Below are 24,069 nucleotides of genomic sequence, written 5' to 3' on the forward strand. Positions count from 1 at the left end.
GGGCTCCTTATGTTAACAGTTAACATCTCATCGTGTTCCTGAGTATTTTCGACAGCTCGCACAGTGCCTCTCGTTGGCCTGGCGAATGGCCTCTTAAAACCACTCAACCTGCCTCTTGTATTTTTGCACACTTTGGCGAAATGTCCAATCTGATTGCATCTATAGCACTCGACAGCTGCTGCAGGGCACTCTCTGTCAACGTCGCTGTGTTTCTGCCAACCACATTTTTGGCATCGTTGAGAAGGTTGATTGAAGCGTAGCAAGTTCCTTCCTCTGGGTGGATAGGGCCTCAAGGCATGCGATGATGTCTTCCTTACGAGGGCTATTGCAGGTTCGCTTATATTAGCTTCGATGGATCTCACTTCAGAGGTCCCTGCCTGGTCGAATCTCTCCTTCAAGCAACGGTCACCCAACTCAATGCTCCTGGCGATCTCGGTGGCCTCCTCCAAAGATGGGTTCTTGGATTGCCACAGTCTCTATTGAATTCGTGGATTAGCGACATTCAGCACCAGCTGGTCTCTGAGCTATTCATTTCCGACACCGGTGAAGTTGCAAGTCGACATGAGTGTCCTGAGAGACGCAAGGAAGGCATCAACAGTTTCACCTTTCAATTGTTTTCTGGAGAAAAATCTATACCTCTGCATGACGACGTTTGTCTTATTGCCGAAATGTTTGGATAATTTAGCCAGTGCGTTTTCATATTTGCAGTTGGCGTTGGCGTCACCCCCTGCATCATCTGGCTCAGGAAGCGCCCTGAATATCCTGAGGGCCTCTGCCCCAGTACAGTTAAGTAGAGTCGCCTCTTTAAGGTCATCGCTGAATTTGTTACCACCAATGGCCCTCAGGTAAACCTGAAAGCCATCTATCCACTGTTCCCAGGGACATGTGGGAGTGCCAGGACACGGAAGAAACTTGGTTGGTGGAGGAACACTCTGCATGGCGGTGCACAAAGAAGACGCCCTATGAGATCAAGTGGGGCTGCAGGGGATGGTTCCGGCTTACAGGTGATGGATAAGTGGCTGCGTGTGTGTCCTACAGGCTAGCCCTCTGGACGCATGCCGTGGTGCGCTTCGGTGGAAACCTGCGTAGGTGGGGCACAGCACGTTGTGCACAGCTATGGATGGAGATGAGATGCCTATGGAATATTCTGTGCTGCAAAGTTTCCAGGTGTCAGTATAATGAATGGGTCTCGGCATGGACTGTGACCTCACAATGGGCTGACATGTAGGATGGCTGGTCCTGGAAAGTCTTTAATGGAATGTCCAGATCGGGTTCTGAAATTGGATCACAATGGCAGCAATGAAGGCTTGAAGCAGAGTGAAAGTTCCTGAAATTCCTTCTTGCTGCGTGCGCACAGCAGGGCAACAAAGTGGCAGCTTTTGAAAGAGAGACAACGTTCTAATCAGGGCAGCGGTGTAAGTTTCAATGGCAAATGAGGTGTATTTAATTGAAGCTCAAAAGCTCAAACAACCAACAAAAAAAAAGCGTGCGTTTGTATGAAAACGCGTGCGTTTGCGTGACAGTTCAAAAATCTTATTTTTGTCCTTCCTCCCCCCACCTCTGACCTGATGGCTGGACAGCTGTTCTGCTGCAGGGAGCACCGTTGAAGCTGAATTTTATGAGATGTGCGCCGCTCTGAACTCCCAGCAGGGAGGAGCGGCACCTTTCACTGCCCTCTCTCGTGTGAACCGCTCCGGGGGCCTTATGGGGTGTTCCTTGTCGCCATTTGAAGTAATGAGGAGACGACCCAGGGAAGCTTTGTATAAGCTTTAATGAAAGGCCCCCGGTGGGTGGGCAGCTATGATGTGAAATGAATTGAACACTCTGAGTGAGAGCGTTCAATTCCAAACATTCCACACTGACGTAAGGTCAGTGTGTACATATTATAACAATTCAGGTGTTTTCACCCGCCCAAGGGCCATGAAAGGTTGAGAGCTGTGCCTTCTGGCTCCCTGACTCACCTCACTCGGGGTGAGGAGGCAATAGTCCCCTGCTGACGTCACAGAGGCGGATTATGGTTTGCATTGTCCTCTCTCCGTGACGTCACAGTGGGAGGCTATACCCAAGCAGAACACGCTCTATTGCCTAATGGCTTCCAATGGAATCCACAGACCACATAGGCGGAATCCTAGGAGAGCACGCGCACTGTGAAAATAGTCATGTCAGTTGCCTACAGTCAGTGTGAATATGCATCAACTGGCGGGGAGGGCTCCAAGCCGCCCTACGTCGCTTCCGGTCGACGCAATGCATGTCGGATGTCGTGAAACGGCCGTGCAGAAGAAAGGGAAGAGAAAGGCATCACTCAGATCCCTGCCTCGCGCCTTACAGGGCATTGCTATGGAGAAGTACATTAGTTCGGAGATAAGCAATTCAACGCAGGTGAAAGCACGCTGCCTCAAATGAAAGATCAGTTCATTTACTTAAGAACGCCGGCCAACCCGTTTCTATGGTTTCGAGGTGGTCAAATGTGTGCCTGCACGCGCCTGTTTTTTCAGCAGGGATTCAGTCTAACAGCACTAGTTTTTTTTTTCTATAATGTGACACAGTGACCCTTTCAGCAAGAGCAGGGGAGTTGCTAGGTCTGGAAAAGACCCGGGGCTAAGCTGATGTCGGAACTGTCGGGACTGGGGGCTAGCTAGTCTTTTGGCTGTAGCTCCTGAGATTCTATCCGGGGCTACAACCAAAAGATCAGGGGCTATAGCCCCCTTAGCCCCTGAGCAAGAGTACACTTAAAATTGTCCTCACACAGTATGGCCATGGAATAATATTGGCACACATGTTTCAAAAACGAAACAAAATCTGCATACAAAATGTGGACATCAAAGCCCACAGTTCAAATCCAGCCACCAACACCGAAAAAGACAAAATTAGACATACGATCAAAACAAAACCAACATAAAAAAAAAAAAATACTAAAAACTAAAAAAAAACAGCAATTGTTAATTAGGGAAGACATATATATATTTTTTTTTTCCTCGACTCGATGTATGAATATTTTGTTATTGATGATTTGAATGTGTCTGGTATTTTGTTTATATTGTAAATAATTGTAAATAAATAAATAAATAAAAGAAAGAAAAAAAATGTCAAGCCCTTTTTGTTATGGCGGCAACATTAGAGGCAGCTCTAGGGGAACGCGATTCTCCCCATTTTATGAGAGGAAACTCTTACTGGGAGGGAGATGGGGATAAGAGGTGGGGCAGCAAGCAGGCACCATTGAAGAGGGGGGCATGCTAGCCTAAATGAAGGTGCTGTCTGGAAGCTGTCTGGAAGCTTTTGAATCAGTCATTAGTCCTGGCATTCCTGATGTCCATTGGTCCTCAGGCTTCTAGTCCTTTGCAGAATGGGAAAGACCAGGGCTTTAAGTGAGCCGAGGCCAGCCGGGGCCGGGCCCCAGCAGTCTACAGAAAGGGCTCCAGAGCCAGGGGCCTGTCAGGGCCCATCCCCATCTAGCCCCAGCCAGCCGACACCTCAGGCAGCCCATATAAGAGGCTGCATGGTTACACAAGCTGCTTGCAGGTGTCAGCACTTTGGTTTAGAAAAAAGAAAAGCCATTGCCTTTTCTTTTATCTAAAATGAAGTACTGACACCTCCAAGCAGCAGGTGTAACCGTGCAGTGTGGGCTGCCTGATGTCTATGTGCTTGAAACAGGAGGAGGGCTGGACTGCTAAGTCACCAGCAGCAGGCAGGCCTTTCATTCAAGGAGCCCGTGGTTTAAGTAAGCTCCTTGAATGAAAGGACTGCCTGCTGCGTGCGAGCTGCAGCACACTGGTATCACACCTTTTGGTGTACCCAGACCCTTCTTTTGTTTAAAAAGAGGGGCAGGGCGTATCAAAGGTAATGATGCCAGTGTGCCCCAGATCCACCCCTTTTACCAGCTGCCCCCCCCCTACTTAATCAAGGCCACTGGGCTAACTAGAAGGACTGGGAAAGTCTGTATGCAAATCAGGCTCGGTCGCACCCCAGAAGGGGCAGTCCAGCCCAAACTGAATGATCACATCTCTTCTGCACTGAGATCACAGGAAACCCATAGTTCAGCTGCAGTGGGCATTGTAAGTGAGTGGGACTCGAGGCCCAGCAGGATTGGCACCCATGTCTGGGCATACACATTGCCCTCAGGGTGACATCAATACAACTAAAGGGCGAAAGTTGGAGGGTTTTGAATCAATCATAACCACTGTCATTGTTCTAGGCAACACTCCAGAATATTGTTGTTCAGCCTGCCATGCCGTTACAGAAGGTTAAGACCATATTCAGATCAGGCTTGGTCCCACCACAAAAGGAGAGTCAAGATCAAACTTCTAGGTCACAGCCAATAGGCATATGACTTTGAGCAACCACACGTTTCAGTCCTGCCATCATCAGTAAGGTATAGAGTGGGTCTCTAGGCACAAAAGGCTTGGGACCGATACCTTGGCATACCCGTCCCATTCGGTGTGAAATGGGGCAATACACAGGAATTCCCTCCCTTTAAGTATGGGACATAACATTCAATTTTTTGTCAAACATTAAATTGGGAAAACAAAGATAATTGCCATGGTAATAATTAGAAGACAATTAATGCAGTATCCGCCCTGAACAGCACATCATTCCCCTCCCCACTCTGGCTCCCTCCTCCTGTCCCTTGACTGCCCCAGTAACCCTCCCCCTCCACTCCATCTACTCACCAAAGGCAAAGTACTCAAGGACAGTACCTGCCTATTAGCCATGGGACAGAAGCAAAAAATAAAACAGAAGCGGACATTCACTTTCCTGAGAGTGGCCATTCTTGTAAGATTAATAGAGACGTTCTTAGATCACGCGGGCCTCAGGACACTACTCCATACTCACTGCAGTAGCGACTAGTGTTGCCCCTTTCTCTTGCACCACGTTTCATCCCTCACGCTATCTGCCCCAACCTTTCTACCTCCTGCACCCTGCTCACTCAAGTTAAGTTCCCTTTCTTCAACATTTGAAACAAAACAACAACATGAAGCACACAAACAAATCAAGCATAATCAAAACCATATCCACTTAAATTAAAAACAATATCAACTGTAAAAAGAAAGTGTCGATGCAATAACAATACACAACCAAATACATTAAAAAAGCATACTAACAGCTGGAGAATATCTGATTTCCTTAAAGTGCTATTACATGAATTATAAAAAAATAAAAAATAAAAACTTTAATTTAACTAAAGGTCAATATTACATAAAATAAAGATGCAAAATGGAAATCATTAACATTAACTACAATATCATACTAAGACAGGTGTTGGAGCCCTCTAGGAAATCAAAAGGCATATTGCCTGACAATCCATGATGTGTACAGATGGTGTGCCAATCCTGGAGGGCCAAGTATCAGAAACGGAGGACCCCTTTGCTCTGAACTTCAGGCCCGTCGAACAAATATCACCAATTTGGAGAGATCTGATTGTGATCTTAAGGTGAGGAGAACCTTTGAGGCTCCCAAATAGTTATCGCATTTGGTCAATAGAATAGCGATATCAGAATACATTTCCTTAATTCTCTTTACCAGAGACAAAACTCAAATGTCATCTTCCTTCTGTCATGCCCAACCGACATCCACAAAGACTGTCCTGGGGATGATGCTGTCACCAACCTATCCAAAGCACTTAAGAAAAGTATCAGATCCAGACATAGTTTGTGATCATGACTTCTCCTCTCCAGGAGAGGATTTGAATTAAACATGCAAGCCGCTCATCCAGGTTGGTAATTGCAAACACATATTTTGGGACTTATGGATTCTCCCAAGCAAAGATCCAGTTTTGAAGCCTTTTTCAAATTGGATAGTACGTGTTAGCTACTGTTTGGCATTTCTTGGAATCGGTTCTGGGGAAAGAAACAATCTCTCTTTGCCAAAGGCAACCACATTTGTTTTAACCAGCCTAATAAGTTCAGTTTGCCAGCCATGTCACTGCACAGACAGCTACCTTCATTTAGGCAGATTTTAACCCACCGTTTCAAAGAATATTACACTGATACAGGGTCAGCTCGGCTTTTTGTGTACGATTGAGTTGTCAACAGCTTTAATGGCACCGGCAGTTTGGGCAATGGTATTTGTCATGTATACTTTTAAGGAGACACGAATTGAAACACCACTCATTTTCCCCCAAAAAGTCACAATGGTATCAGTTGCCTGCAACATCCTGAATGGTTTGCATGAAACATGTAAAGCCTATGACAGATTGCTAGAAAAAATAATGAGCAATTATTCCTAGGCTGTAACTCTTTCTAATATATATTCTGTAATAGTACATTGTAATTGTTGTTTTTTGTGTTCTAGCACCGTGATCCTGGATACATTGGTATTGATATAAAAGACCATTTCCATCGTGGAATTGACCAAATGCACCTAAGAGTCTCGAAAATGCCAACACAATTAGATGACCTTTGATCTAACAACATAATTTGTTATATTTTGCAGGACACTCTTAAGGACACCCTTCTGTGTATCCTGAAAAGGCTTGGCAGTTTGCCCACAGATACCAAATGTAACGGATGCCAGTTTATTCAAATACAAGGTGATGATGATACATTTGACCGAAAAACAAAGCATCCGATCTTCACCAAGATATCTCACAATTCTCTCCAAATGGCCACCTGCAAACAGTTCTATAAAACTCAAACAGAGGTGTTCTTTATCTGCCAGCTTTTGAAGATAAGCAGTTTGAGAGTTAGGCACTGACTCATTATACTCTTTTTGCTCTAATTTGCAAGTTGGCTTCATGAAATGACTTTGGATTTTGTAGACTACTGCAGCAGTCTCTTACGCATCACCTTCACCTAGATGAAAATTAATAAAAAAGTCAATAAAAATCTAAATACACATAGGGTTTAGAAAGACACTCTACTTAGAACTCGGGCAGTCACAACTTGGAGAAGACATATACTCCGGAATCCCACGCCCTCACTCCAGAGTCCGGGACTCATTGGGCTTTACACTCTCATCATGGAGGAGGCTGCATTGCATCCATTGCCCATGGCCGAGCAGTCTTTGTCATTTATCATCTACCTGGAATGTATCAAAGGCCCTGAGCTCACTCTAAGCCTCCAAAGAACCCCCTTCGTGAATGTTCTATGGAAGGAGGCGTAGAGTCACCAGGGTTTGATGCCATTTGTCTAGAAGCCCAGGTTTGAGGAAAAGGTCAACATTGCACTGGATAGGCAAAGATTGTACATAGCGATGCAGTGAGTCTTCACATCGATTGAGGACTTTGTAATGCCACTCTGCCGATTGGCAAGGACATTTTCATTTCGTGCAGTGAGCGACTCCTTAATCCCTGGCCGTCATTCCGGTCTCCCAAACTCTCTTGCCAGTCCGTGATGCTTCCCAGGATTGAGGGCCATTTTTTCGGAAGAGGTTTAGGTCTGCGCTATAATTTCTCCGCTAGATATCCGGGGAGTTAGTGTATGTATGAGGCTATATCTTTATTAATCTTTTTCCAGTAAGTGGTCGTCCTGTAGGAACCTGGATATTGATCTTCCCGAATCCAATATGGTGCGGGAGGTCAAGAAGAGTGACAGGCTTTTGACCTATCCTCTAGGGACTATAACATACTGACCACCATACTTCAGCTGCCTTTTTTCTTATCTCAATGTTCGGCGAACAGACCCTAGCCCACAATTTTGTAGATTTGAGTTGTTCTGATTAACTTTTAATATAATTTTCTCAACACTATTAGGTCAGATCAGGTTTAAACAGGTGGTTTATACAGCTGCTTAAAATAATCTATGGAATTACACCACAACAAAAAGAGTTTTGTTTTGTAATGCATACAAAAATATGAATTTGATATGGACCAATTATGGATCTGGAAGAAACTTTATTTGTTCTTCTTGCAAAGCGAATCAATTGAAAAACGTGTGATTTTATTTATAAAGAATTAACATGTTTTCATCAGAGATTGTTATTTTTAAGAATCAATTAATTTCTTGGCTGGATTGTTTTTGAACACATTGTGCAAACAAATAATGTTCTTTGTAAAAAAAAGTATTTGTTTTAATCACTGATTTTTTTCAAGGACCAATTTCTTTTTTGGAAGGAATGAGAAAGAGGGAGGAGACAAATAGCACCATTTGATGGTTCATGGCTGCGTTGCATAAAATCACAGAGCATTTTGGGAACATAATTTGACAACTATGTCTGTGATATAAAGGTTGCATGCTTAAAACATTAAGTACACAATGTACACTGGGCCCGTGGTCATTTTATTGTTCAAAACACACAACCTAACATGCCAATGTTCATTACATCGACTCATATGTATTGATTCAGACAGTTTCTGGAATCAGGGGTGGGGATAGGATAGGTTATTTATAACACGCTTGATACCGAGAGGTTACTAAGCGCAGACATGGGGATTGAACCTGCGTTGCTCCATATTGTCTTGCTTCTAAGATGAGCACGCTGCCCCTGAGCTATCCTCCTGGGATAAAATGGCTGAAACAACAGTCGCTCTATTAAGGTCTGTAAGCGGCTCATCTTTCACCTTGCAAGTCCCCTGAAAACCAGGGACATGTAAAGTGCCACCTCAGCACGTAGGCATGCCACATGTTCTGGAAAATGATGCCAATATATTTTACCATTCTGTGATACCACACAGTTACACTGTTAAAATAGTGAAGTGCAGGTACTTTGCCATTGATTGATTCATTGGAATGCCCATACAGCAAACATATAAAATGAGGTTTTCAAAACACACTTTTGTTAAAAAAGAAACAACTCATAGTGGGTTATTACGAGTTTGGAGGTAGCCATGGTACTATCAGCGCCATGGCTGCCTCCAAACTCGTGTCCGGGTTCCTTGAATGGGGACTTACCGGGTCATTCCAACCTTGGAGGACACGGTAAGTCCCCATTCAAAATACCCATCCCCATTCCCATTCGAGCCCCCGTAGAGCTCAATGGGAATGGGGAAAGAGCTAATAAGGGGCCCGTTAATAACGGGCCCCTTATTAGCTCCCTGGTCCCTTAGCGGCTCCCGCTAAGGGCAGCTGGTAAAACCAGCCGTCCTTAGCGGGATCCGCTACGGGACCTCGTAATGGGGCAGTAAGGGGTTAACGGCACCGGCATCCTTACCAGCGCCGTTAGCCTCTTACCGCCGCACTCGTAATGAGGCCCTGCTTTTGACCAGGAAAAAGTAGCTACGATATAGGGCTGTAAACACATATATTTCCTTGGAAATCTAGGTTTGGTCATTTGCTGGGACCTGCAGTGATGCACTACCACACCTCCCACATATTGCTTTAACTAAATCAAGCGTTTAAGTGTAAAGTGTGTTTCCAAAGAGGTTACATCTACGAACTATTCATAAGCCTTAATGATATCAACGTGCAACAATCCCTGACAAAAACAAAGGCCAAAATACTTCCAGCTGAACTTTCCTGAGTTCATGTTGCCCACTCCCAGACCATAAGCCAAAGACAACACCTGCTCGGAACAAGCCTTGAAACAGACATGTTTTAATTTGCAAAGGGAGAGATACCATCCTAACACAGGTGTCTGCAAGCTGTGGCTATCCAGATGTTTTGGAATATGGCTTCCATGATTCCTTCCTAGGCACTAGGCTGGCATGGGCTGGTGGGAGTAGTGATCTAAAGGAAACAAGAGCCAGAGGTTGCAGGGACGCGCCCTAGCAACCTCATAGACAAGAGGAATGTTTAAAGAAGAAACTCCATGCTCATTGGGACTGTTCTGGAGGGCTGGCATGCACAACAGGAGTTTGGTCCCATTGCACCACTGAGCCTAATGAGCAGGCTCAAGCACGTGCATTTCCCGTCTGTGTGCCAACATGCCCAATTCCAATCAGGCGATACCCATGCAGTCTTGTTTGTTACCTAGATAGGGTATAGCTGGCGACAACGAGCTGTGATGTGGACATGCTTGTTTTGTGTGTGTTTCCACTGCAACTATCATTACTAGGGTAAGAGTGGAACTCAGTTCATCAGTACGATAGATGACAACTGGTAAGATAGCGCAGTGAGTTAAGAGATGGGGCCTCATAATAACTTTCCCGGTCCCGAAAAAATGGTGGCGTTATGGCCCCTACCGGCAAATAAATGCCATAATCACCGGCACCGGGAGATACCAATGTCAGTGATTCCGGCAATCCCAACCCATGGAGTCATGGAATGGGAAGTTACCAGCGTCTCTGCCGCCCAAAATATCCTGGTAATATCAGGATATCGAGCGTCAGAAACAGTAAGGCAGTTTTACCGGTATCCCGTCGGAAATACCAACAAAACTGTAATGAGGGCCATTGTCTAGGATGTAAGTATGTGACCTGCAGTCACAGGATTAATTACTGACCACACTCATTGAACTTTTGTCTACCTGAGTTTGTTAAAGTGAGTTCTATTAAATTGTCTATTATTATAATTATTATTTTAATTATTGTTCTCAGCCATTTATATTGTGCTTAATGGCGGATTCCAACAGCTGCAAAGTGTGGGAACGGGGATCGAACCTGTGTTGCACTGTATCATTTTGTTCCCAAATCATGACGAACCTGAGCTATCCTTCCCTGGCACCTCATATCCCTGAGCTTAGACTCGAGAAGAGTCTAGCATGAACACAAATTATGTTTTTTACTATATATCTTTCATCTGATGCATGACCAGTCACATAACAAACGCCCTCAAACAAAAACAAGGGGGAAAGTGAGTCTTCACTCAGTAACCTGAAGGGGCGACAGACGCCCTTCACCTTACCTTTAATCTGATATTGCGAAGTGTAAACTAGTCCCACGTCTGAGGTGAGCACTTAACTCATGAGTTATTCACTCATGCATATCAGCACTCATGTCTTATCTCTCTCGGCTCAGAATCAGGAAAAGTAAAGAAGGCCTAGAAAATGAATCTTGAAGTGTCATTGACACTCAAAATCGGAAACTGAACAGCACTGGGCATTATGTGTCTACAGTCTTTTCTCACTTGTTTTATATTCTGCCATAGACAATTAGTATCAGTGACAGTGCTGTAATTGCAATAGGATAAGCTCCGGGTACAATATCACAGGGTACACTGGTGTCAGGAGACAGGGGCGCCAATTAGGGGTGCAGCTCAGTGGCTTCAAGCGATTTTCTTAAGAGAATAACAATACAAAGCTGGAAGCAGCGGACACAAAAGAAATTTCATGTCACCCTTTCCTGGAAAATTTAAACCCAGCTAAAAATATTGGAAATAAAAATAATAAAAAAAAACAAATACGCAAAACGTGTTCATTAAAAAGATTATTTGGGTGCAGCTTCCGATGTCAACCAAAAGAGGTAAACAGAACTCATTTTACAGTACATCATATAAACAACAAAACAAAAGACAATGGGCCTCACTATAAGGTTGGCGGAACGGGTTTACCGGCACCGGTAAAGGTGCCGGCAAACCGGTTCCGCCCTATTACAAGGTCTCCTCGGGGGACACTCAATGGGCGCCTTCAAAAACCAGGCGTCCTTACCGGGTCCCGCGATGGGACCTGGGAGCTAACAACGGGCCCGTCATTAACAGGCCCGTTGTTAGCTCCATCCCCATTCCCATTTAGCCCTATAGGGGCTCGAATGGGAATGGGGATGGACCGGGTCCGGGGTTCCTCGGACGGGGAATTACCGGGTCCGCCAAGGTTGCGATGGCCCGGTAATTCCTCATTCGAGGAACCCAGGCCCAGATTGCGGTATGGAGGCAGCCATGGCGCTTATAGCACCATGGCTACCTCCATACTCGTAATGAGGCCCAATGTAAATGAAAACAAATAGCTAAGTGCATGACTTCTGTTTTCTAAAATGAGATATTCTGTTCACATATTTGTTTTTGTTTTAACAGTATATAATTTATTTCACAAATATTCAATATTAAGGGGTAACACCTCCGTACCCACCAGCTCAGCCTATTTCCCCATCACTTGTAAATACATATTTCCAACCATGAAGTGATACTGTCAAAACAAGGGGTGAAGGGAGCTTAGCATCCCCTGTATCCCAAAGGAACCTTTCAGTCATTATCTATCCTCCTCACCCTCTCCTTCCCATTCTGCTTGTAGGAAGAAATGTTTTTCAGTTATTTTAATCAAATATTAAGGCAATTCTTGTTTTCTATATTTTTAGCTGCTTAGTTATTTTCAGTAAACATGTGTACCTCGTTTTTGCTAGCTAATTCTGAACTGTAGACCATGTTTGTACATATAGATGTCAGCCTTACCATATTCGCTAGTACGGTCTCAATTCTGGCTTCCATTAGTCGTACATTTAGCCGCCATTTTGTCTTACCATAGTCGTGAATATGGTATCCATTTTGTCATCGTGCGACTGCCGGAAGCCGGATATTTTGCAGAGCAGGTTGTTATTGACCAGAACCTTGTGTGCGGCGAGAGCCTTATGGATAAACCCCATCTCTGTCAGATACTTCATCCCTGATGCAATCCCAAGCAGCATCTCCATCAGTTGGACGGCCGTGAACTGCCCTTCGTGCTTCTGAGGGAACGAGACAAAGCAAGCTATATAAGACATCGAGAGACTGGCAAAAAATTGCCAAAAACAAATAAATATCATTTGCGTGCTGGAAAAATATGTGGCATTTTGTGAGGAGGAATTACCAACATCTCAAGGGTGCTTCTTTGATGAAGTGGACTATTTACACAGTCGATAAGACTCCCTTCGCTGTATCAAGGAGCCAGCGTTAAGTGTGCGCAAATGCTATCATGCAAACCTTCTACTCAGCAATGTCATGACCTGGTGCTGTCATGATTTGTGTGGTAAGTGTGAACTCTATTTCAACTGTGATGCTGCCCCACCCTGCCATTTCCGCTGTGGTACAGAGGTAGCAGAAGTGATGCCCCCTAAGCCAAGCGCAATCAGCAACCAGAAAGCTGTGGGGCATGCCCAGAGGGCCATTTGTGAAGGCAATAGTCTGTTAAAGCCCTTCCATTTGGGGTACTTTCTGCTCAACTGCGCGCTGCCTTCTGTCGCACATCTGTTGCTTGGTTTCCTTCATGCTTTTTGAGAGTGTTTGGACCCCCTGAGCTCCTGTTAGGCCAAGGCTAGTTTAAGGGAAGAGGTTAAGGATAAGGTAAATGGTTCCTCTTACACCTTTTCAGTTTTTGTCTATACCAAAATAATATTGCTGTATCACTAAACTAGTGTTCGAGGCTCATTATGAGTTTGCCGGTCTGGAAATAAGGAGACGTTAACAATGTGTACTGGCACCTTTCTGGACCGGCCAACTCCAAGTCTAGGGGTAGGGGCTGAGATCTACCGACAGGCATGACCTGCCGGTAGTTCTGGTCCCTACCAGCAGAAATGGCTGCAATCACTGGTACCGGTATTACCAGTGCCGGTGATTGCGCCATCCCCATCCCATGGAGTCCTACTGGACTCCATGGGAATGGGGATTTACCAGCATCTCCGCCACCTTTATGATCTCGGTAATACTGGGATATCCGGTGGCAGAGACGGTATGGTCCCGCAGTATCCCACCGGAATTACTGTTGGGATACCGGGGGACTTGTAATGAGCCCCTTGAGTCTGATTAAGAGTACTACGGTGCAGGACATGTTTGATAGTAATTTCGTTACCAGCACTTTTTTGGGCGGTAACAGAATTATCATCAGCTTTACTATAACGCCACACTCTGTGCTTGATGCTGAAATGGATGATATATCTTCAGCATGTAGCTGGCAATAAATCGTCCACTTTACCTCCAAAAATGATTGGATTTGCTATGGCACAATTAACACTCATAGTACATCAGCAAAAATCCTGAGGTAGTCCTATGAAGTCTTAAAAAAATAAGTGTTTACACAACCGTTACACCATGCGTAAACCTGCAGTAAATTTGCGGGATCGAGTAGCAGTAGCTGTAAAGTAGTGTGGCTGTAATTCTGTGGAAATACAGTGAAATTACTGCCAAACACATATTAAAGTTTTAATTGTTCCTTAAAAAACAAAACGACTAACGTTGATGCTAAAAAACATCCCTCATGCTTATTCTGCGATTCCCCCTCCTCGCACTCATGCACCAATTCTCATAATCCGCTCCCCAAGCATAAGGCAATAGCCACAACTGTTAGGTTTGTCAGTGCTTGTTTAACAATGTTTTGTTTCTGTATTCTGCTTTTCCATTTTGAGTTGTAAGAAGGTTAAAAGAATAGCACATTTTTCACCATCGCATGAACTTCCAACAGAACAAAAACCTTTCTATCTCTCACAAGAGTAGCTACCTGGTGCCTCTGAGACATGTGTACATTATTCAATGAAAAGGCCTATTGTGCCCTCAGAAACCTTCAGCCATGAAAAAAGACATATATAGATAGGTATTAAATGCATCTCATTTAGAAACGGTATGGTTCATTTATGACACGGCTTGTCCTATCCCACCAACACATGTATGTCTTCTGGTTGCAACAAACACAAACACCAAAGAGAAAGTAAAAAAAAAAAGCTTCCACTCATTGCATCAAAGAATGATACCACAGACAGCTGTAGGATGTATTGACTCACTCTGCTATACTATGCAGCTTCACTCTGCTATCTAGGATGCGATAAACACTAAAATGGCGGCAAAAGCCTTGTGTGTGCCAAAACCTCCCAAATCGCATTTTCAACACACAAAAAGATGGCTGCACAACCTGCCATCCATGGTGCATGTGTGGTGGAACAGAGCACACAATGCAGAAAAAGCGCCAGTGTGCTCCATGACAAGCAAATAGAGTGCAGAGGGAGCAGCAGCGCTTTGCCAGTGAAACTGCAAAATTTGCCTGTAAATGACATTTACTTTGCTGCTGAAACTCCAAAATGCCTGTACATAACACTTTCCAACACTCAAAATCTTGCTTGGCGCTAACATTCATTTAATCTAATGAAGCACTGTGAATTTACAAAGTCCTGAAATATTAAGGGCAAAACAATTCCTCAGCAAAACTGTATTGCCTGTGAATGACAATTCCTGTCACAAATCTGTGTGCAGCCACACTGGGCTACCTGTGAGTGATAGACCCTGTCAAATGGGCTCTCCTGATTAACTTTAAAGTTGTCTAAAACTAAACATATGCCAGATTAGCAAATATAAAAGGACTGTTGCTGAAAGGAACACTGATCTCAGTTGTTTTGATTCCACAGGTTTAAATCTAAGAATGTAATTTATTTATGTCATCTGATTCAACAAGTTGGTTTTGTGCTGGATTTCAAGTCAAGAAATTAAGAAATTAACTTAGGCTGCCTGGGCCTGCAAGAGTGTGAAAAACAGGTTTCCACCCAAGGCGAGGGCATTCCTCTCAGCAGATACTCACTGACACATGATCATTGTGGGGTAGGCCAGACTTTTGTCTGCTCCCAAGGACTGAACAATGGCAGATTCTTCAGGCCAGGAAACTGACGTGTGAAAAGGTTGTAAGCTAGGCTTGCAGAAGGAAATCCCAAAGGTGGGGGGCTGCTCCTTGCCTCCCGAGACAGACAAAAGGCGGACCATTTGCTGCTAAGAATATGTAATGAACAATTTTTAGAGACTTATAACTCGCTATCGGAAGTGGTGAAAAATATAAAAAGGGCAGATTTGTTACTCTGATTTTGGGCCCTCCATTTCAAAATGTGGTAGAACTGTGTAGCATATTCTGAACAGGAATGGAAGTATATGTGGTTTTATGGGAACTGTATTTATGCTAGAATTGTTCAAATTTGCACACACATTCCTATGGTGAACACGCATATTTGTGGAAATGTGTAGAAAGTTTGGAAAATGTTTTCATGGCGAAATGGACAAAATGCTGCAAAAAGGTGAAACAAGGTCTGACAGCCGTGGAATTTTGAGGAACAGATACACCATAAAATATGTCATCCCTGTGTGTGATTTTCATAGAGGTAAAAAATGTATAAATATGTATTTAGGACAAAATTCGATTTTGATACTAGTGGCTAGGGGAGGTTTCTAAGTATTGTAAAAACGAAACCATAAACTTGACATCATCCGTCTTTGAGCCAATCACTCGGATGCAAGGCGGAGAGGAGGTTCTGATCCAATCCCAGTGCACAGGGGGGAGTTTTTTAAGCCGGGCCATAGACCCATTTTTGTGATGTCATTGGAAAGGATAAATAGAGACAGCTGACAACACATAGACACTCTCTCTTCTAATTCCAGCGAAACACTCTGATCCAGCATTCAACATCCAGCCTTTAACATCCTTCCAGATCCAGATGTCAATCACCAGGCCAAGCAGTAGCTGAACCATTTTCAGCTAGAGCTCAGTCCTCAATTAATCATGAACTAATCCGTGCAACCCAGTGAAGCGCTGTGGTGTGGGGAAGCATCCTGAAACTATCTGGCTTGCTACCAAAAATATTTGCCTGATGAACTCACCATCCCGCTGATCTGAAATATCCAGAAACAAGAAGGGCAGATCCTGTGCAGTTCCGGTGACCGGCCTAGCTGATGCTGCCCCGCGCCTGATGTGCTGTCCTTACCTGATAAACCGATCCATTGACCAGAATCTTGACGAGCCAACAATCTTAAATCCCAGTGGATTGTGAGTATTAACAGGACGCTAGAGAACTGTTGTATACCTTGCATTATCTTGTTCCACCCCAATCTCTGAAATATCCATACTTTCATATCCAGTAACAGTGTAAAAATCGTTAGTGCTACCTTATTCTGTCTATTTGCTGAAGCGTCATTTTTCATAGTCATTTTTATTTGTGTAACTCTGATCCAAAAATCCCATTTTGTATGTTTGGACTGGTTCCGCCGGGAAAGGCGCTGGGGATCTGTTACTGAAGTCATGAATCAGTCTCAGAGCTTACTTCCTCCCAACTTGGTTGTCTAGTCTGAATGCTCTAGTCTTAAGTAAAAGCATAATCCCTATTTTCTGGTTTTAAACTGAAGTTCTTGTCCAAATTAGTGTCTTTATTTTTGAAAAACACCTCTCACTGAAACCTCCATAACTCCCTCAGTTTTAAAGATAGAAACAACATTTCAACTCCCCCTGATACATCCATAGCTATCTCCACAACCCAAAACCGCATTGCGAAACAACTGTCTTTGACCCGTTTTACCAAAAATCACATGAGTAAAAGTTTGCCGCAAATTTACATTTTGCAAAAGTTTACACGTGTGAATAGTCTTTAAATTATTTCCCACTTTGCATTTGAGATTCCAAATGTTTTCTTTTGATTACATCGTTGCTTGTGATTGCTTGCATCTGTTCAAAGCGGCTCCCATCAACATTTATAATAATTTAAGCATTTTTGACCACATTTAGTGTTTTTTTCTCAGCCAGTTTCAAAGCCATTTCTGACATTTAAAAAGTCAAATCCGTTTTTCTCTTGTGGTTAAGGGGGGAAGGTGTGAGTGACATTCTGTTAGTTCTTTATTATTCCTGAGTACCTGCTCTCTCCTCACATCTATTTAAATTGTCTATTGGTGGGTTGAGGAGTCTGGCAGGGGGAACCTCTAACCGTAGTGCTATCTGTTCCAACCCAACCCAAAAGTATTCTTTTCTTTGCTGCATTATTATTTTTGTTCATTGCTTGATTCCCAGTGCATTACATATATTATTAATTGTCCTTGTCACCCATTGGTGATTGTTGTTACTTATTAAAAATATATTGTGATTTAAATTCTAAATACATAAATAAATATTTACCGTTACAAATAAGCCTGATTCCTGGTTCAGTGTGACCCAGGGGGGAGGGCGTATTTTGTGAAGGGCATGATATGAGTAGTATATCATTCAGAATATTGAACTTATAGACAAAAATTAAATAAGTTACCAAAACTTGTGGGATCGCTATTGGATCATGTGCGCTATTTACCACCAAAAATCTTATGAAAATTTTGGTCGGCAGCAAGTTATATCTTACCCTCAAACTTCCCACAGAGTTTGTAACAACAATCATTTCAAATATTTGTCAATGACAACAAAAAACTTCTTTGATCCTGACCTGACATGTGGAACTATATGGTATGGTTTTCCATTTATATATTTTCTTTAATCGCATTATATATATTTTTTGGATTGTATAATTTCACATAGGTCGAAACACGTGTCGGCTGCTGTTTCTTTGATCAAATAAAAAACACTATTTGTTGGGAAATATTGTACTGATGGATTTAAATTGATGTTGTTTTTGACAAAAATTGTTAAAGAATTTTGTTAAATATTAGGTGTGAGCGCGAGATATCTTCCCGAACCAGTTTTTTTACCAAAAATTAAATAAGGGTTTCATTTGCGCACCACATGCTAGTCGAGACTTGGATTTGTGCCTGATTGAAATCCCTTACAACCCTTACACAGCCAATTCAAAAAGCACAATGCATGTCCTAAACTGACAGGCTAACAAATGAGCAGCCAGAGAGCGAGCAGGTGGTGATATAGACAAAGCACTCATACGGACATGTATTTATCTGCCAATGCTATTCTTTCCTCTATACTCAATACACATTTCATATCATTACCAAAGCCCCAGCTATGAGCCAAAAAGTGAAGGGCAGTGAGGAATAGGAAAGTTTGGGAGAGGGAAAGTTAAGGCATTAAGGGAAAATATCATCATTAAAAAAAGAAGACACTATAAAAAAAATGCAAAACACAGAAGGTTATTCAGGGATGCGATGCAGAAAAACTGAAAGAAAGCTGCATGAAGTTGCATATCCCAATCCAACCCACGATGTGTTGGGGAGAATTATAATAAGCAGGAGATGTTGACCATGCAAATTGCAGCTAAAATGGTGATGGAAGCTATCCATGCTTCATTTAAATAAGAGAACCAGTAAGACGCATCTACAAGTAACCTTATAAGGCATTTGCCCCTGGTAAAGAAGTGAAGGGAAGGCAGCATACTGACTCTACAGGTCCTGAAGAAGACAAACAATCTTGGTTTAGTTAGATGGTGTTCTGTCAAAACTTAGGGAGGGTCTCACATATACAAATTGAGAAACGTATGTGATTTAATGAATTGTGTTTCTCTGATCACCCATTAGTTGACCATTTTCTACTACGAATGGTCTGACATTAGAATGTAATCAGTAGCATATGGTTCATTGCGATCATTGATATATTGTATGGTGTTTAAATGGCTTTTATGTGATGCTGTCTTTGCACAAGAGTAATGTTTATAATAGTTAGGGTCATTTTGCACACTTAATTGTATGTATTAATATGAATTCAGAAGGTTCTGTATCAATGTTATTGTAAGTCAAGTGTTACTTATATTTTCTACAATTAATTTAATTGATGTCATTTGAATAGTATGATCTTATTCAGTGTGTTATTTGTTTCTTGTTCCCTTCCAAATGGATGTTTTAGATTATCATTTAAAGCTGAAAAATAATTTCATTTTATTCCCATGAGACACCAACTATTTGCATGTTCATGTAAGTGACCCCATGTATCTATGAGTTATGGGGCTTACCCATCCATTCATTTTGGTTCATAGTGAATTTCTGTGCAGGAAGGAGATAGGAAGGAAAGCAAAGCCCACAGACAACCAGGATGGAGGAATCCTTCCTCTCTTCTGTTCTGCTCCATCTGACTGCCTAATACTGCCCCTTTTCCTAAGACTGCACTTCAAAGGCCCTTTGGTATGCAATGCCCTGGTGTGAGGATGACACTTTTGTTTACCAGGAGTCTCCTGCTGGGAGCTGTGCTGCTGAAAAAATATGTTACCCAACCTCACATAGGATCAAAGAGAGGCACAATCTTTCTGACCTTTGTACCACTGGCCGAGAAAGGACAGGCAAGCTTACTAGAATACTCAAAACCCTTCCCAGGCTGGTCTGGGCTTATATTGTTGACATGTGTATACTACGAACCAGATGTGGCTTTAATAATTATGTGAACCAGGATGTCAGTGCCCTGATTTTCGCATTCAACACCATTGAGCACTCCTGATTGAAAGGCTAATGACTTCAGGTATTTATGGCACTGTGCTGGCTTGGTTTTGTTCTTTTCTGGCTGTCTGCTCTTAGTCCCTCTTTCTGCCCCCCTTCCGGTCACGACCCCTGTCTCTGTCACTTGTGGGGTCCCCCACTGCTCAGCTCTATCACCCATTCACTTTAACGTCTATATGCAGCTGATGGCTCTCCTCACCCAATCCATCAGCCTCCGTTGTTCCATCTATGCAGATGATACCCAGATTCTGTTTCCCTTCAAACTCGCCCTTTCTGATGAGTCTTTCAACATCAGGAAGTGTTTGGCCGTCATTGGCGATTGGATGAATCAACACTTGCTTAAATGTAACAGTGATAAGACTGAGGTCCTTATTGTGGGCACGTCTTCCTTGATCTCAGCTTGGACTCTTAAGCTGTGGCTTTCTTAGCTTGGTCAGTTTTCTAAACCAGTCACCATTGTCAGGGACTTGGGAGTTAAGATCACGGCTTCTCTTTCTATGGATGCCCTGTTCAGCTCTGGATGTCAGGAAGGCCATTTTAAGTTAAAAATACTTATAAAGGTCTGTTCCTTTCTGCTTCTTGACCTTCGGGTCCTGGTGGTGGCAGCATCTGTGTTTGGATCTCTCAATTATTGTAACTCTCTCTTTCTCTCTAAGCCCGCTTATATACTTAATCAGCTTCAGATTCTCTAAAATACTGCAGCCAGAGTGTTCCCTGGTGCCTCTATGTGGGACCATATTTCCTCCACCTTGCGCCGCCTTCACTGGCTTCCTGTCAGTTGTCGAATTCACCTCAGATCACTTTGTATTGTTTACAGGGAATTCTACCATTTGGGTGCTGAGATCCTGCAGTAGGTATTTTGTCGATATACTCCTTCTCAAGTCCTTTGCTCTGCTTCTGACCTTCTGATCCAGATCCCCAGATCTCATCGAACCAGGATCGGCAGACGTGGCTTCTCGGTGTCGGCAGTGGTCCAGTGGAATAAGCTCCTGTTCACTCTCCGGGCTATTGAAAATCATCTTTCCTTTCGTCATCAACTTAAAACCTTTTTGTTCTAGGCCCTCTTTTTTCCTTTCCTTACTGCATCATCTATCTGCTACCAGTGCCATGATGCCCTCGGGTGACAGTGCGCTCTACAAGAGAAATGTACATAACATAACACCAGCCACCAAACCAAAACCTAGGTATGTCTTATATTTCAAGATTACCTTGCCACCAATCGATAGTTTATCATAATTATAATGACTTTGGATCAGAGGTGCAGATTTAAATGAAACCTCTGTATGCAGTGACTTTGCTATCATCTGCAGCTGCCAATCTGGGCACTCATCAACTCTGAGGCTGCTCTGTGCCACTGGAGAGCAGGAGTTGCAGATCAGGAGACTGATCCAGCAGGCCACAGGTGTGCACTATGCTTCTGGCATGGAGTTGAATGAAAGTGGAGTCCACATTTTCTGAGATGGAATTACCCACATCATTGTATGACACTTATCAGATGGCCATTTTAAAGATGAACCCTATTAAGACATTTACAGTTATTACTCTATCTGGAAAGTAGAGGAAAGGAAAAAAAATATGTGAAGCAGCTGGAGTTGAAAAATCTCACACTCATGGCAGCGCTAACTTGAGATGTGACAGAGAGAGTGCGATTACTGATTACACCAGGGTATTTTGGGCTGAAATCAGGACAAGTATCCCAGGCAGGTCCATACAGGACAGGTGCCGGCCTTCTCCGATTACCATGATCTCCATTTCCGAAGGCTTCAACCTCGGACAGTGGGCACATATCCAGGAGTTCACTAACTGGAGGAAGCTGGAAGAGTGGAGATAATGCAGCAGCCTGAACACCACCAGGAATGGCTGAAGGGATGCTGAAGACAGGGCGGAGCATGCCCTTCCGCATGTTGCAATAAGAAAATCTGAATCTGATGGATGGAAACGGTTTTGTCCTGTTGAAGGACGTATTATCTGTGGTGTAGCTGGAGGGTCATGTCTGAAAAGGCCAGAAAAAATATTGGGCCGCATTACGAGTTTGGTGATAATTCATCTATAAATCTGAATTATCGACAAACTTATTTACCATTGCCACCACTTGGCCCCATGGATTAACCGTGCAATTACAAGTCGTGGGAGGGCAGTGTTTATCCCCATTTTCCGAGTCCATAGGACTCCATAGGGATTTTGGCAGTATTTCGACTGCAGTACTTCCACCGGAATGTGGCCTTAAAGTGGTGCATTGACCTCCAGCATGATGCTGGAGGAAAATCCTCAATTCAAGGTCAAACATGTAGTTCGTCGGTGCAATAAAAATGGTGGTCATTCCCTTATAACTAAAAAAAAGTGGTGGCAATGGAATTACCACAAGGTTTTAGCTGCACCGCCAAACTTGTATTGAGGCCCAAATGTGTAAGCAACTATAATGTATTTTTTTATAATTTATTGTTCATAAGTCAACATTTGTATGAGCTATTACCTGTATTAGAAGTATACATTTACCATATTGGTAACACAGTATTCAGTAGTGGTTGATGAAATAAGTACACAAACATCACTAAAAACATGTAACAAGGTCTTGTTTCTGTCGTTTGTGACATGTCCCATGTATATCGTTGCTTTAATGGTCTTATGAATTGATGAAATTAATGTACGATTGTATACATGAAACTTGTCTCTGTTTATGTTGCTCCTGAATTGTTTGAATACCATTTGATTGAATTCAATGTATAAAATATTGAATTATATGTATCAAGGAATGGCAGGTGGGTCTACTGACTTGTGTATGTTTGATCAGTGGAGTAGGTTTCTCTGTCTTTGATAGTTTGCTATACATTATGGAATGGCCCTGGACAGTCAAGACTGATTACCTGAGACCTCAGATAGTGGTTGTTGCAATGGTTGAGCCAATGTGCCTTAACCACTGGAGACTCAGCTGAGTTAAATTACACTCTACATGTTTTAGTATGTCTGTGCCATTAGCCCAGATGTGGGTATACTACCCATTATCCCCCCTGGCAAGCCTCAAGTCCAGCAGACAACTACAATAGTTATGGCCTCTATGCTCGAGGAAATGTGGGGGTACGGATGACCTCCGACACACGTGGTGGTCGTGCCCTAAAGCCAAGTTCTCTTGAAAAGAAATAGTAGGGCATGTCAAAAATGTAACGCGGGTGCCATTACCTGATTCCCCAGTGGTGGTCTTGTTTGGTATGATTGCAGAGGAATTATATTCCACAAGTGGGGCCATGGCAACACTCACTACACATATTGTATAAGGTAGCCAATTTGATTCCAGCCTCAATGGGTAAGGTATACATACTTTGCATTAAACTAATTGGGTTAGTCAGCCACCGTTTGCATTTGGGCACTTATGGATGGGGAAGAATTGTGAAGATTAGCCTTGCGTCACATCTAGACAGAATTGGGAAGATTAGCCTTGCACCAAATCTAGACAGAATTGTGGAGATTAGCATGCGTCACATCTAGATAGAATTGTGAAGATTAGCCATGCGTCACATGAAGACAGAATTGGGAAGATTAGCCTTATGTCATATCTAGACAGATCTGTAAAGATTAGCCTTATGTCACATCTATACAGAATTGTGACGATGAGCCTTGTGTCACATCTAGACAGAATTTTGAAAATTAGCCCAGTGTCACATATAGACAGTATTGTGAAGATTAACATAGATCACATCTAGACAAAATTGTGAAGATTAACATGTGTCACATTTAGATAGAATTGTGAAGATTAGCAGGGGCCACAACTAAACAGAATTGGGAAGATTAGCCTTGCGACATTAGCATGCGTCACATCTACACAGAATTGTGAAGATTAGCAAGCGACACATCTGGACAGAATTGTGAAGATTAGCATGTGTCACATCTAGATAGAATTGTGAAGATTAGCCTTGCGAGATTAGCATGCGTCACATCTACATAGAATCGTGAAGATTAGCAAGCGACACATCTAGACAGAATTGTGAAGATTAGCATGTGTCACATCTAGATAGAATTGTGAAGATTAGCATGCATCGCATCTAGACAGAATTGTGAAGATTAGCATGCATCACATCTAGACAGAATGGTGAAGATTAGCATGCATCACATCTAGACAGAATGGTGAAGATTAGCAAGCGACACATCTAGACAGAATTGTGAAGATTAGCATGTGTCACATCTAGATAGAATTGTGAAGATTAGC

At 43.0% G+C, this 24,069-nt stretch overlaps 1 protein-coding gene across 1 annotated transcript in view; it reads right to left on the reverse strand.

The window, feature by feature from the left end:
* EPHA10 (EPH receptor A10) overlaps positions 1-24,069 on the reverse strand; it is a 1,411,836-nt gene that overhangs the window by 132,416 nt on the left and 1,255,351 nt on the right. The window contains exon 13 of the mRNA XM_069622653.1: positions 12,263-12,466. Coding sequence (XP_069478754.1) covers positions 12,263-12,466 — 204 coding nt within the window. The remainder of the gene's footprint in view (positions 1-12,262; positions 12,467-24,069) is intronic.

Source organism: Ambystoma mexicanum, chromosome 11, assembly GCF_040938575.1.
Source record: "Ambystoma mexicanum isolate Mex_15411 chromosome 11, UKY_AmexF1_1, whole genome shotgun sequence".
Classification (NCBI taxonomy): Eukaryota; Metazoa; Chordata; class Amphibia; order Caudata; family Ambystomatidae; genus Ambystoma; species Ambystoma mexicanum.